This window comes from Caloenas nicobarica, chromosome 1, assembly GCF_036013445.1.
Source record: "Caloenas nicobarica isolate bCalNic1 chromosome 1, bCalNic1.hap1, whole genome shotgun sequence".
Lineage (NCBI taxonomy): Eukaryota > Metazoa > Chordata > Aves > Columbiformes > Columbidae > Caloenas > Caloenas nicobarica.
In genome coordinates, this window is record NC_088245.1 from 187,493,546 (window position 1) to 187,506,943 (window position 13,398).

At 48.3% G+C, this 13,398-nt stretch overlaps 1 protein-coding gene across 1 annotated transcript in view; it reads left to right on the top strand.

The window, feature by feature from the left end:
• The first annotated feature begins 318 nt into the window (after positions 1–318).
• Positions 319–13,398, top strand: part of LHFPL6 (LHFPL tetraspan subfamily member 6) — a 146,078-nt gene continuing 132,998 nt past the window's right edge. The window contains exons 1-2 of the mRNA XM_065648767.1: positions 319–527; positions 2,957–3,516. Coding sequence (XP_065504839.1) covers positions 3,132–3,516 — 385 coding nt within the window. The 5' untranslated portion in view covers positions 319–527; positions 2,957–3,131. The remainder of the gene's footprint in view (positions 528–2,956; positions 3,517–13,398) is intronic.

Consider the following 13,398-nt stretch of genomic DNA (forward strand, 5'->3'; position numbering starts at 1 on the left):
ACCGGCCGCGGGCGGGCTCAGGGAACCGGGACCCACCGCTCCGGCCCCCGGGAACCGAGACCCACTGCCCCAGCCCCGGGAGGGCTCAGGGAACCGGGACCCACCCACTGCTCCGACCCCTTGGAACCGGGACCCGCGTCCCGGGAGGGCTCGGGGAGGCGCTCCCCTCCCTCCGTTCGCCGCCGCCCGGCCCCTCGCCCCCGGCCCCGTCCGCGGCCCCGCAACTGCGCCGTCCGCGGCGAGTCCCGCCCGGGGAGGCGGCGGCGGGGGAAGGGGGAGGAGAGGCGGCGGAGTGCATTGCCTCCCGAGGAATCAAACGGGGGGAGAGAGGAACGTGCGGAGGAAGGAAGGGAAGGACGAGCCGGGCTGGGGAGGGTCCCTGTCCCGGTCCCGCCCGCCTCGGAGGGTCCGCGTCGCCTCCGCGCCGGGACCGCGAGGAGAGTCGCTTGGGGCGGCCGCCACCCGCCGGCCCTGCGCCCATGTGCTCCCTGCAGTCGCCGCGGGCACATCCCGCGCCCGGCGTATCCGTAAGTAGCCCTTCGCCTCCCCGGCACTCTGCTCGCACCCATCCCGGCACCCCCGGGCCCCTCGCCCCTCCTGCTCCTCCCGGACCCCGGCCCTCCCGCACTCCGTGCGCGGCTGTATCCCTTGCCCCTCCCGGACCCCCTGCCCCTCCCGGACCCCCTGCTCTCCCTTCCTCTCCGGGACCCCTACCCTCCCGCACTCCCTGTACGCTGCATCCCCTGCACGACTCCGGATCCCCGAGCCCTCAGAACCTACTTCCCCTCCCAGACCCCTACCCACCCTGCACGGCCACATACCCTGCCTCCTTCCCTCCTCGGACCTTCTTCCCCTCCCGGATCCCCTTCCCCGCCTCGACACCCCGCCCGGCCGCGTCCCTTGTCCGTTGCACCGGACCCTCCAGACTCCCTTCCCCTCCCGGATCCCCAGCCTTCTTATCCCCTTGCCTTCCCTCATCCTTTCTTTCCCGAATCTCTCTGCCACCACGGACCGCTCTTCCTTCCCGGTGTCCCTGTCCTCCCGGCTCTCCGTCCTCCTGGCCCTCCGGATCCCCTGCCCTCCCGGCCTCTGCCTTTCCAGTTCTTCCCCGCCCGCATCTCCCTTTCTCTCTCGGACCCCCTACCCCTCTCAGCCTGCTCCTCCCGGACCCCCTGCACCCCAGCCCGCCCCTTCCCGGTCCCCCTCGCAGTCTCCCGGCCCCGCGGGCGCGGCGCCCTGTCGCCCCGCAGCCTTCCCCTCGCATCACCCCGGCGAGTTGTGGTTCCTGGCCGCCGCCTTCCCTCCGGGGTGTCCGGATCTCTCTGCCGCCCCCTCCTACCCCCGGAGGGCGGGGAGCGGGGTTTCGAGGCCGGAGGGCGAGTTTGCCTCCCCGGCTGTGGGCTGGCAGCCTTCGGGGAGGCAAAGCTGGTGCTCCGCCGGAGCCGGCGGGTTTGCAGGGTCTTGCCCCTGGGAACCTCCATGTTGTCCCCTATTTCCAGCCGTACCTCCTCCCCCGAATCTGGGAATGGTCTTCCCCAAGTGCTGTGACCCACTTTGCCTTAGAAGTTTGGTGCCACGCCAAGACACAGGCAGATCCTTCTCCAGAAGATGCCTCTGGAGGGATGCAGGCACCCTATGCCCCTCTCCCAAGTTTTGGTCCCCAGGGGTTTGGTGTTTTGCAGGTTGAAAAGCATTTATTGGATAGGCTACAAGTAGATAGGTATATACTTCTTGAGAAGCAGCACGGGCCTTTTTTAACGTTGTGGAAGACACTTATTTTTCTTAGTGTTTTAAAAGTAAACAAAACTTTTGTGTAGTGCACATGCTTAATTTCACTTACAGACTCTTTCTCAACAGTCCCTCCTTGTACTGAAGTAGTATTAATTTTACTGCCTGTACATAAATTGAATTCACTGATTGGCATCTAATCATGCTTAGGAAAAAAAAAGCCCGTGTAAATAGCTATCAGAATTAATTTGGCAGCAACTACAAGAAATGATAATAAATTTACAAATGCAGTTGGAGTAATGATCCAGCATGGATTTAACAAGAAATACGCCCCTCAACCTCTGGGAAACAGCAGGCAGGTTTCTATGACACTCAAAAGCACTTAGTTGTGCTTGTACTGAGCTTAGAGGCTGGGAGTTGTCTGAGAAGGATGCAGAGGGGCTAAGGCTCCTGGATTTGAACAGGGAAGAAGCAAAGAAAAAAAGGAGCTGGGCTGAGTGCAAGCAAAGATGTTAAGAGAGACCCCTGTATTTTAATAATGTGCTGCTTTCGGTTTCTTGGAGGTGAATCTGAAAGATGTGGCAATGTCTTCACCTGCCAGGAGCTTACCTGGAGCTGGGATTCCTGGCAATTCTGGACATCAAGTGATAAAGGGCTCCTCTTACAAAGGGATGCCAACAACTTAAGGGAGTGCTGGAAAAAATGACACCTTGTAACATTTCTCTTGGAGGTGTGTTAATGAGGTTTACCTCTGCCACAGGGGTCTGATCTTGAAAAGCCTGAGGCACTGCAAGCAGTTTTACATTGAAGCTACCGGGCCATGAAGTACATTCCCCAGGTGTAGCAGGAGAAAGGCCTGACTAGATAAGGATAAACAAGACCTCGCCTTTTTTCTCTATCAGTATGGGAAAGGTCAAAATGTACGGTGGAGAAAAGTGCGTAGGCAAGTACGCGGGGAACCCCTGAAGGTGGCTGCAGAGCGTTCCTGGATGCGCACGGCAGCCTGTGCTGGCCGGGCTGCCTCCCACCACCCTCCCGCCATCCCTGGCAGCCGGGGTCGCTGGCAGCGGTTCTAGCGGCTGCTTGCAAGGGTGGGACAGAAAAGTGAGATGTCCTAATGAAAACTGCGGTAGAAAGGAAAAACGCTCTGGCAGATAAACATTTTTTTTCTAATATCCGTATTACTGAACTTGTGTTTTTCTCCTTTTTTTATGTGTTATTTCATTAGGGACCTTTGTCTTCATGATGGGAGGAAACATTCTGCTGGCTGTTAGGATTCGAGCTTCTCCCAGTGCGAGGATTTGTCAAGGCTGAGAGACTCCGGATTATCCATAAACCTCCTCTAAAATACACAGCTGCTTTTCTGTCTCCCCATCGCGAGGGGTCTTGGAGCAGATACAAAAATGGCCTCCAGCCTCACCTGTGCTGGCGTGGTCTGGGCCTTCCTCTCCTTCCTCTGTGCTGCTGCCTCCTGTGTGGGCTTCTTCATGCCCTACTGGCTTTTGGGGTCTCAGCTGGAGAAGTCGGTTTCCTTCGGCACTTTCCGGAGGTGTTCCTACCCAGTGCGGGATGAGAGTCGCCAGATGACCGTGATGGTGGAGCAGTGTGGCCGCTATGCCTCCTTCCAGGCCATCCCAAGTGCTGAGTGGAGGATCTGCACGGTGGTGACGGGCCTGGGCTGTGGGCTGCTCCTCTTGGTGGCCCTGACGGCACTCATGGGCTGCTGCGTGTCCGAGCTCATCTCCAGGACCGTGGGCAGGGTGGCAGGAGGCATCCAGTTCCTGGGGGGTAAGTGCTTGTGTGGGGAGGGGATGGGGGAATCTTCAGGCTGTAGGTTTACATGGGTGGAGACTCCTCTAGTCCTTTGAGAAGTGGAGGGAGTTATGTCAAACTTTCTGCTAGTGAGGGAGATCACTTGGCTCCCTTGACGATTGAGCTGGTTTTCTGGATGTCTTAATGTGGACCAAAGATGCAGAGCCACCTGTCGTCACTCTCTTGCATTTAGTCCCTGACTGCTGTGCAACCTTTGCGAGCTGCATTCAAAGCTGACCTCTGTGGGCCAGTGTCTTTGCACCAGTTTTGTGGGCTGTAGTTTCCAGCAGCGCTCGCCTGGGGTGGAGATACCTGGAGAAGCATGGGGGCTGCAGAACCCCATGGAGCGTTGTGGTTTTGCAGAGGAGAGGCTGTGTTATGTGGGAACAATGTCTCTTCTATCTCCTTCCTACTCCCGTCGTCAGCACAGTTCCCTCCACCTCTGCTCTCTGCAGCTGTGTGGATCTGGCAACAAGTCCACGGCCCAGGTTTGAAGTGGGGGTTGTTTATCCCTGGTGGAGGTGGCCCACAGTCTCCCAGGAGAAGCCCCGCTGGGCTGTCTGACCCATGCTGTCCGCTGATGGTGCCGTGGGTTTGTTGCATCTATGGGCTAGACAGCATGTGGGCGAATTACCTCCCATCCTTTTTTTAGCTTGTAATTGTATGGAGTATTTGTAACTATGGAGTATTTGTAACTGTGGAGTATTTGAAGGGTGTGAGACAATAAACAGGATCCTCGAGCGTGTTTTTTATAGGGCAGTTTTCCCAGTAAATCATCACTCTCTTGTCATCGGTGACATGTGGCTCAGTGGCACTCACTTTCGCCTGGTGCAAAAGCGCTCCACTGCCTGTGCATGCTTGGCCCTGTAAGGGGACGTGTTTCCCCGGGCTTTGGGTGCTGGGGCAGCGCAGACACCAGCGTCTGAGGTCCCCTGCAGTGTCTGGTCCCAGCCAGGCACCCCGGCTCACGCCGCACAGGAGCAGGCTGCAGTGGGACCTCCACCTCTCTCCCCTCCAGACAGAAACTTGCCTCGCAAGGACAGTCTGGATACATCCCGAGTCTGCAGCCCTCAGGAAGCACAAGACAAAAACTCAAATGCTGTCCAGCTTGAGGTGGACAACTGAGGCAAGGAAGGGCCCCTGTGCCAAGCCCCCAGCCAGGTGATGCTGGTGTAGCTCCCTCCTGGCCACGGGGAGCCCTGGCTCCAGCTTCTTGAATAGTTTCTGCACTTCAGAGCAAACCAACCCCGTCATTTCACCCTTCCCTTGGCTTTGTGACCCACAGGCATTCATTCCTGTGTTTAATCTGTCTGACAATTTGAAAGTGCAGCAGCTGCTGGAGAGTTAACTCTGTTGGGAGCTGCTGCTTCTTGAAGCCTGCTCCGTTACACAGTTCTCGCCCGGCAGCCAGGAGGTGAAGGGGATTTTTGGTTCGATGGCACTCTGCAAGCCCACTCGGTCTGGTTATTTTCACTTAGACCCATCACAGGCTTGTGCTTTAACCAGCCCGCTCTTCCCGACTGCTGGCTCTGCTCATCTGGTTTTAATCTGCGTTTGGCCCCTTTCTCGTGGCTGTGCTCCCCTGCCTGCCTGTGGAGCGGGGCTGCCCGTGCCTGTGTCTGCTTACAGCCACCCCAGCAAACGCAGCTGCTTCAGCAGTGGGAGCTGGCTGGGGGACGCAGGAGGAACCTGACTGGTGACACTGGTTTGGGCTCGAGGTGTGCACCCTTCTCCGAGGCAGGATGGTGGCTCCTGTGCAAGGGGGTGAGAGGTCCCTTCAGACCACCCCTGGAGCTTGTCCCAGCTGACCAGCCAGCATCCCATCCCGCCTGGAAGGGTGAGAGCAGGTAGTGCTTGTCCTCGGTAGGCGACAATTCAAAGAAATGTGAACTTGTGATATGAAACGAAAATTGCCAACAACTTTGCTTACAGTTCAGAAATTAGTTACACAGCATGTCTAATTTTCCCCTCTACTGGCTTTTATGGTTGTCTCTCATTTCACTCAGTGCTACTGGAAATGTGTAAGAAATAAACTAAGTGAGAACCCTTTGTTTCTTAACCTGCTTAAAACCCAGCTGTGGGGACATGAGGGAGAGGTGAGGTGGTGAAAGCCGATAATTTGGATGAACTGAAGGGACATACTAGGGTAAAGATCAGATCCTTACATCCTTAATCAGATCCTTAGCTGCTATAAATCAATACAGTTTAGTTGTTTAAATGACATGACTACAGTTATTCAGATGTCTAACTTAGGCACTATAATTATTAGGTTGTTTTATGTCAAGATAGCCACAAGCTGTTCACTTTATTTACTAACTGGGAATGCCAGCTCTTTGTTCCCTGTACTACAGTTGTAGGTTTTGTTATATACCACAATGCGTGCTTTGAATATGGCTCAGTGGTAGTTCAGTGATTGCCATTTTAATTGGCCTCCACTTGGAGATCTAACCAAATAAAACCCTCACAAGTTGGTGTGGATTTTTTTTTTTTAATTATTATTATTATTATTGGGAAAAGAACCCCTTCCTATCTTTACATGAAGAAAAAGCCCGCTGAGTGATGCTGTTAATTAATCCTCCATGTTAGGGTAAGGAGATGGCTAGTTCATTTCACTGTCTTTTTGTCTGAGCCATCTGCACCAACACCCTTCTGTGGCCCCAGCTCCAGTGGTGGAGGATTAGTTGTTGGAATAAACCATATTTCTCTTGAAGTTAGAAACCAGCATAAAGACATGGTCAGTGTAGCTAGTTTATGGCTTTAGTGGTGTTCCATTGGTCTAGGATCCAAGTAATTTTCTCAACATGATTTGAAAACATGGACTAAGCCAATTGACAATGGAGTATTATGACTCAAGAGTGGGTGAGACGTACAAGCCCCTGAAGCTGTGGTGAGCCAAAGCACTAAGGTTGCTAAAACTAACTTACTGAAACACTGGAAGTGTTTTTACTGCTGTGAAGAGGTGGCAGAGAGGTTTGCTTACCAGAGGTGGTAAGCAAACAGCCTGATCCTCTTCTTCTAGCAGTGCAAAGGAGGAGTAACTCCAAGTAGGTCAGTGGAATAACACCTGTATAAAAGTAGCACAGCTTGCGTTACCTGAACGGTGCCAAGGTTTTACAGCTGGGATTTCCCCAAGTTGTATGTGGGAACTCAGGAGTGAATTATTCATGAGTGCTTATACCATAAATCATCTCTTCTCATAAAAATTGAATGGCAGAACCTGCAAAAAACTGCAGATCCACGCAGTGTCAGAAGGGCTCTTTAGATATGGGTTGATCTTACGTACTTAGTCTATATTTGCTGTTTCAGATAATCCTGGCTACAGAGCATCCATGCATTTTAAGATGACTCTGAGATGATACATGCTGGGTTTCTGTTACTAGTAGGAAGATTGCAACATAGACTTTTCCTCCCGTTTACAGTTACGGGAACTGCTTCCTTTCCCATGCATGATCATGTGGCAGCTCTGTAGCTTTTTTAGCAATAGCTTACATGAAAAACAATGCTATTTTTAGCCTTTTCTAAGGCAATTTGGTAGTGAGTGACAAGAAGTAGCCAACAGTCCAAGGCCAGCCATTTCCACAGTGGCTGTCAGTGGTCTGCAGTCCATGGGCAGCAAACCGCTGCTGCAGTGTCTCAGAACATGCTTCATGGACATTTCTGTTGGATTGCTTCGAAGAACTGACAACTGAGGTGAAAGTTATGCTGTCTCTAACCTCTTGAGGGCACAGTTATGTAGATGGATACAGCCTTCACTGATAACAGTAAGGATAGTGTTTCCAGCTGGTTTTCTTTCAATGTTTGGAAGACTGAGGTATATATAAGGTAGCTAGAACAGATTGCCAGGATTTATCTTTGACTGTAACAACTGAGGGTATGACAGCAGGAAGTGAAGTTTAACAAATCTATGGCAAATTTGGGTCTGTAATTATTGATCTTCTTTCCATTGTGCCATGGCAAGTCAATTCCACTTAAACGGGGAGACTAGAAATTTGCAGGTAGGCAGCTCAGATATGACATACTAATTTAGTGGATAGTTTCATTCTGTGAATGCAGAACAATGATTTTAAGAACATAGCAATAATTTTGGGAACATAATGAACTTAAAGGTTAGCCAGTTTTATGAGAGGCAGCGGATCAAAAGACACAAGTATTGCAAGGATGGTCAATTTAAAGAACGTTATGTTGGCAAGGTGAAGCTTTTCATTAAAATGGGCAGTGTACAGGAATTATAGATGCAATCTGCACTAACTCAGAGCTCCCTTTGGCTGGGTAGGACTGCTAAGCCAAGCTCAGAGTCCAGGGTATGAGTCCAAGGGAACACAGCATGAAGCAACCTGCTGACTTAGACATCTCTCTGAACCTGATGCTTTGGTCCTGATTCAAAGTGCTTTGTGAGAAGTCAACCCTCTCCATGGTTATGGGGTAGCCACGTGGTTTGTGCTGCCATCTTTAGTACTGATTGCACATTGATTGTACTCAATAAATGCACAATATTCCTGCTCCCTTCAGTAAAGGAGCAAAATTTTCAGCAGTGCCTTCTCTTTCTCTCCTTATTTTTCTGTCTTGTTTCCCTTGTGTCTCATGGGAATGCTAAAACTCCTGAAACTATGGTCCTTGAATTGCTCGTTAGAAAATCTGGAGAGCTCTTGAACTGGGGGGAGGCATGTGTGTGTGATGCAGGGAGCATTTGATTATTTGATTAAAAAAGTCACAGATCCTAACAACTTCTGATTTTGTCTCAGAAAAAAACAAAGCAAAGGAAAACAAAAAAGTGTCCTTCTGGAAAAAAAGTCTCAGCACCACACAAAATTGCTGCAGAATCCTTTGCCAAGTGTCCTGTGCCAATAGTGGTCATAATAGTTTCCATCGCCTGTAGACTGCTCGGGACAAGTGTTTGCTGGGTGTGCAAGGCAGGAGTATGAGGAGTGCTCCATCAAGATGAGGAGGACATTGAGTGTAGGGTGATGGATCTGTGTTGCCTGTGAGGAAATCTTAGAGAAAGCCTTTGAGATTTTGGGTTGGAGATCCACAAGGGAGACAGGTCCAAAGGAGATCTGCAAGTTGCTAGCACATCAATGGCTGATGCTGACTTTTCAGGTAAGACGATCGATGTCTAAAATGCAGGTGACAGAAAAGGGGAAAGCACTAAAGTCGTAGCACTGTGGGACCACGCAGAGCTGTCCTTCAAAGAAAATGTTTGGGGAAAAAACAGCTAAAGAAGTAAGAGGAGCTCTTGGAAGAGATGTAGTCACTGAACCTAAGGGACAGTCATGGTTCAGGACACATGGCTGGCAGTCAAAGGCAGCCCATGGGTCAAAGAGTATGAAGGCAGTCCCAGTTCTGAGACTGGCTGAGAAGAATTCATTAGGGGCTTTGGCGAGGGTAGTTCCAGTTGACTACCGGGACTTGAAACTCCTGGGCAAGGTTTGTGTGGAGCTGGAGGAAAAGAACTGCAGACAGTGACCAGTAACCATTATTTTGTCTGACAGCTGAAGTGAGACTCTCTGCTTTCTGCCTAGAAGACTAAGGTCAGGATCATTTTCTGCCTGTAGGGAGAAAATGTAACTGAGAAGAGCCTTGGTGGGGACAGGGAAGATCTGAGATGCTCAAGAGACTTCCAGGAAGGAAATATTTATGCCAGAGTGTCTCGCAGCTCTCCCGAGCCTATGTTGTCCGTTTCCCCCATCTATACATATTCTTCCCAACTTCTCCTGAAATTTATACGTGAAAAAAACCCGGCATAAAAACATGCAAAAATAACCTTTTAGTTCTCTCATCTTCTTTAGCTAAAATATTTTTCGGAAGTGTAACCTTTGGGGAGAGGCTAGGGAGGGGCATCTGCTTCTGTCCAACACCAAGCTCTCTTCTTCACCTCCAACTTAGCTGCTCAGGGCTGTTTTGCTACATCTTCCTCTCTCTTTCCTCTTGCCAGATGCAAAACTTCAGTGACTTTGCCGTGCTCATGTAGATAGGTCACAGGTCAATCCTCAAAGACAAGCTGTATGCTAGGTATTAATCCAGTGTATACATGCACATATAAGAGGCATGAGTGGAACAGATGCCTCACCATGAGGTAACAGAGGAAGAGTAAAGAAGGAACACAGCAGTGTTAAATGTTGCTAGCAAGTGATTACATGCCATCTCACAGGCCCGTAGAATAAGCAATAAGGTCAGCAGAGAACACTGTGACTATTTAGTCTGAAGTCTGCTGTAGCATGGGTCATAGGACAGCCTCCATATCATTTTGGTTTAAACAAGAGTATATATCTGAGAAAAATGAAACAGAACAAAACAACCCCAAAACCAAACCAACTTCCAAGCTGAATTTAGTTACTTCCAGGAAAGCAGGATCTTCATAAGTTATTCCAGTGGTGAATTACTCTGATGCTTTTCTTCCAGATCATTAATGCAAATATTAAAAAGTGTAGCACCAAGAATATATCATTGCAAAATTACGTTTTCTTGAGGATTTTTTTTTTAAGATCCAACAGTTAGCTTGCTTTTAGTCCATTTCAGCTGTGCTACATTGTGGTTTCTTTACCAGAACAACCTGTAGAGAAGCAGCTTCATAGCTGCTATGCTTCACAGCTCTCCACTTTTCTATAGGCATCCACCAAGAGATTAAGTGTGGCATATAGTTTTGCATCTTCATCCCTTTTTGGCTTGACTTTGACTTGCTGAACTGGACCCTGTGACTGCTAGTGATGTTCAGTATCTGCTTCCCAGCACTATGAGGTGACTTCTCATACTGTGGTACAGCGCAAGGTGCTTGGATTTGGGTTTAGAGTCTGGATGAGTAAGGCAGGGAAGTGTTGTTGTTTGTGAAGTAATTTAAAACAAGGGAATTTAGACAGTGATGTTATCTTAACAGACTTTGTAGCATACGTTTTATTGAAGATTAGCCAGCTCTCTCTCTGCTATATTCAGATAGGAGTTAAAATATCAGACAAATTCAGGACCGAAGCCAAACCGATGCAATATTTGTCCTCTGTTGCTCTCAGTTTATAAATGACATTATTTAGGTTCCTACTCTCTTAATCAAATGTAGCCTGTATTGCTTGAATCGTACCTCTATGCATAGACCACCAAGTCAGACTGGAGTGGAATCAAAGTTTGCAGGTGCTTACCTGAAATATGTAAAAAAAGGTGCAGACTTAGATTTTCTATATTCTTGATATAGGATCCCATTTCCCATGGTTGCCTTCATCTTGCTTACAGAAGTTCCCACTCCAGCCTTGCTAAAGGCAGCTGCCCAGACAGACATCATAGAATCATAAAATCATAAAATCATAGAACAGTTTGGGTTGGAAGGGACCTTCAAAGCTCATCTAGTCCAACCACCCTGCAATGAGCAGGGACATCTTCAACCAGATCAGGTCGCTCAGAGCCCCGTCCAGCCTGGCCTTGAATGTCTCCAGGAATGGGGCATCTACCACCTCTCTGGGCAGCCTGGGCCAGTGTTTCACCAGCGTCATTGTAAAAAATTCCTATGACAGCACAGCTTTTTGTGCAATTTTTCCCTAATGAGTCTCGCTGAAAGAGACCTGAGTTAGCAAAGATGTGCTATTTAAGCTAACACCAACCATTTTAACAAAGCAGGTTAGTGAGGAAGAATCAGTAATAAATGTTACTGGTCATGATGTGCAGAATCAGTAGCTCTGAGGAGACCACCCCTGCCAGCAAGGTCACGAGCGATGCAGAGCAAGCAGAGAGTTGTAACGCTGTTGGAACAGTGGAAATACAACTTGGAGAAGACAAATGATGCTGAGAGGAGCCTTCATACTTAGCTGTCTTTGTTTTTTTCTTTCTGTCCCCAGCCACTTCAGATATCTTGACTCTCCTGGTGTTTCAAAATCTTACTAAAAATCTGGAGCCCTTATGGGCTGCAAAATTTTGTGTATCCTTTGAAGTCAGTGACATTTAGTACAAATGACATCAATATTTCTATTCTAGAGGTAAGATTATTTGATTGTGACATTAGCCTGAAATGGATGTGGTTCTGAGGCTGAGTTTCTTCTTGAAGAGCTACCCCTGTGAATTAGCATGTTTATACTGAATTGTGCTTTGAAACACACATTCAGTTATTTGTTGTGTGTGTTGTTTTGTTTTGTTTTCCAATTATATTTACTTATAAATTTTGACTAAATACAGGGAGAAAAAATCCATGCAGAGTTTCAGCCTGGAGCAAATTCTGCAAGTTAGATTTTGGGTGCTTTGAAAGCACATTTGAGATGGAAATGCTGATGTATTAGAAAAAATAAAAGATGCTGCTAAAATATGGGAAGAATCTTTTTACTTCTCTTTGTTTTCCTATCAATGTTGAATATAAAAGTGATGTTTTGAATATTGCTGCTGCTGCTGTGTTGGGTTTAAGCAGAATTTTGCATTAACAGAATTTTTGATCTAAGGAAGTCCTGGAGCGCTGTTTTATTTAGCTGTAGCATGAAGTTCAGTCTTCTTGCCTTTTTTTCACCCTCTTTTCTTAGAAAGGAACAATGATGATCAGCACTTTTGTAGTGCTTTTCATTTCTAAAGGCTTTGCTTGCATAACCTAATGAAACTTCAGAAAACGTGAGGCAGGGAAGCAAATAGTCTATTTTGTTGGTGTAGAGTCAAAGTAAATGCAGAATTACATCACTTAAGATTCTCTGCATTTGTATTTTTTAGAGCAGAATCTGGTTTGGAGTTAGCAATTTTGTTTCTGCATTGAAAGATCTGGCTTGTTTTGCTTCCTGAGCTCCATGAGATATTTGAATATTGCTGGGAACTTCATTTAGGCATCAAAATGTTTCAAGATTTTCCAGTATGGATGAGGTCATATGCCCTACAGACAGGACAGGATTGTTCTCAATGGTGTATTTTCCAGGATTTTGTCCAGTCTGGGATTAAATGTCTATGCATTTTTTTTTGTCTCTCTCCCTCAGGAAACGCAGATTACTCTGCATTCCAGTTGGAATTTTTTCACAATATTCAACCTGCATTTTCCTTTCATTACTCACATCCTTTCACTTCCCAATACATGTTTTTACCTTCTAAGCTCTTCAACTTTGGCTTTATGAAGTACAACAAGACAGTTTTCAATCTCCGTCATTTCAGTGAAGTCAGGTGTAGGTCTTGAGGGCAACCAGCGTATTGTTTCCATGCAGTGAGCAGTGAGGAAGAAGCATGATGTAATTAAGAAACACGGGACGTATTGTGCAACCCAAACTCTACCCACAGCCTCATGCCTTGTGGTGGCCATCATCTTGGCTGCTCAAGGGTTTCCTTCGACTCTCTGCAATACCTTTTTTGACCTCAGCACTGTTAAGCTTTTTATGTTGCCCAAATGCAAGGTGCTAAGTAGCGTTCAGACCATGTGGAGATGGCCTTAAGTCACAGAGGACCAAGAAGGACATCCTGTCCTTCATCTTAGGATGACTCTGCCACCACAAGACATCACAGGTCAGAGGGGCAATATTGCATTTGACAGATCCCTTGTAGTAGCTGTTCTGTATCTTCTCAGGCATGAAAAACTGGGCATGGTCAGTGCACTCTGACAATTCTGGTGATAAGGCAGATTCACTAGGCTTGATTAGATCTCATTTACATTGTTTGTTCCACTGTCAGTCCCCTGATGTCACAGGTGCATCTGAGAACAGAGGCAGAATTTTTTTCCCTTCAGACTGGCTTTTCCTTAGAGCCTGACCTGCTGAAATCAACAGCAATATTCCTCCATGGGGCCCAGGGGAGGGCAGGATCTGGTGCTCAGCGTCATTGCCACTCATTGAGGCCAGTGGGATTGGAGGAGGTTACTGCCATGTACCACTGCAGAGACCTTCATGGAATGCCAGATCCTACCTAATTCTCCAGGTATGGAAT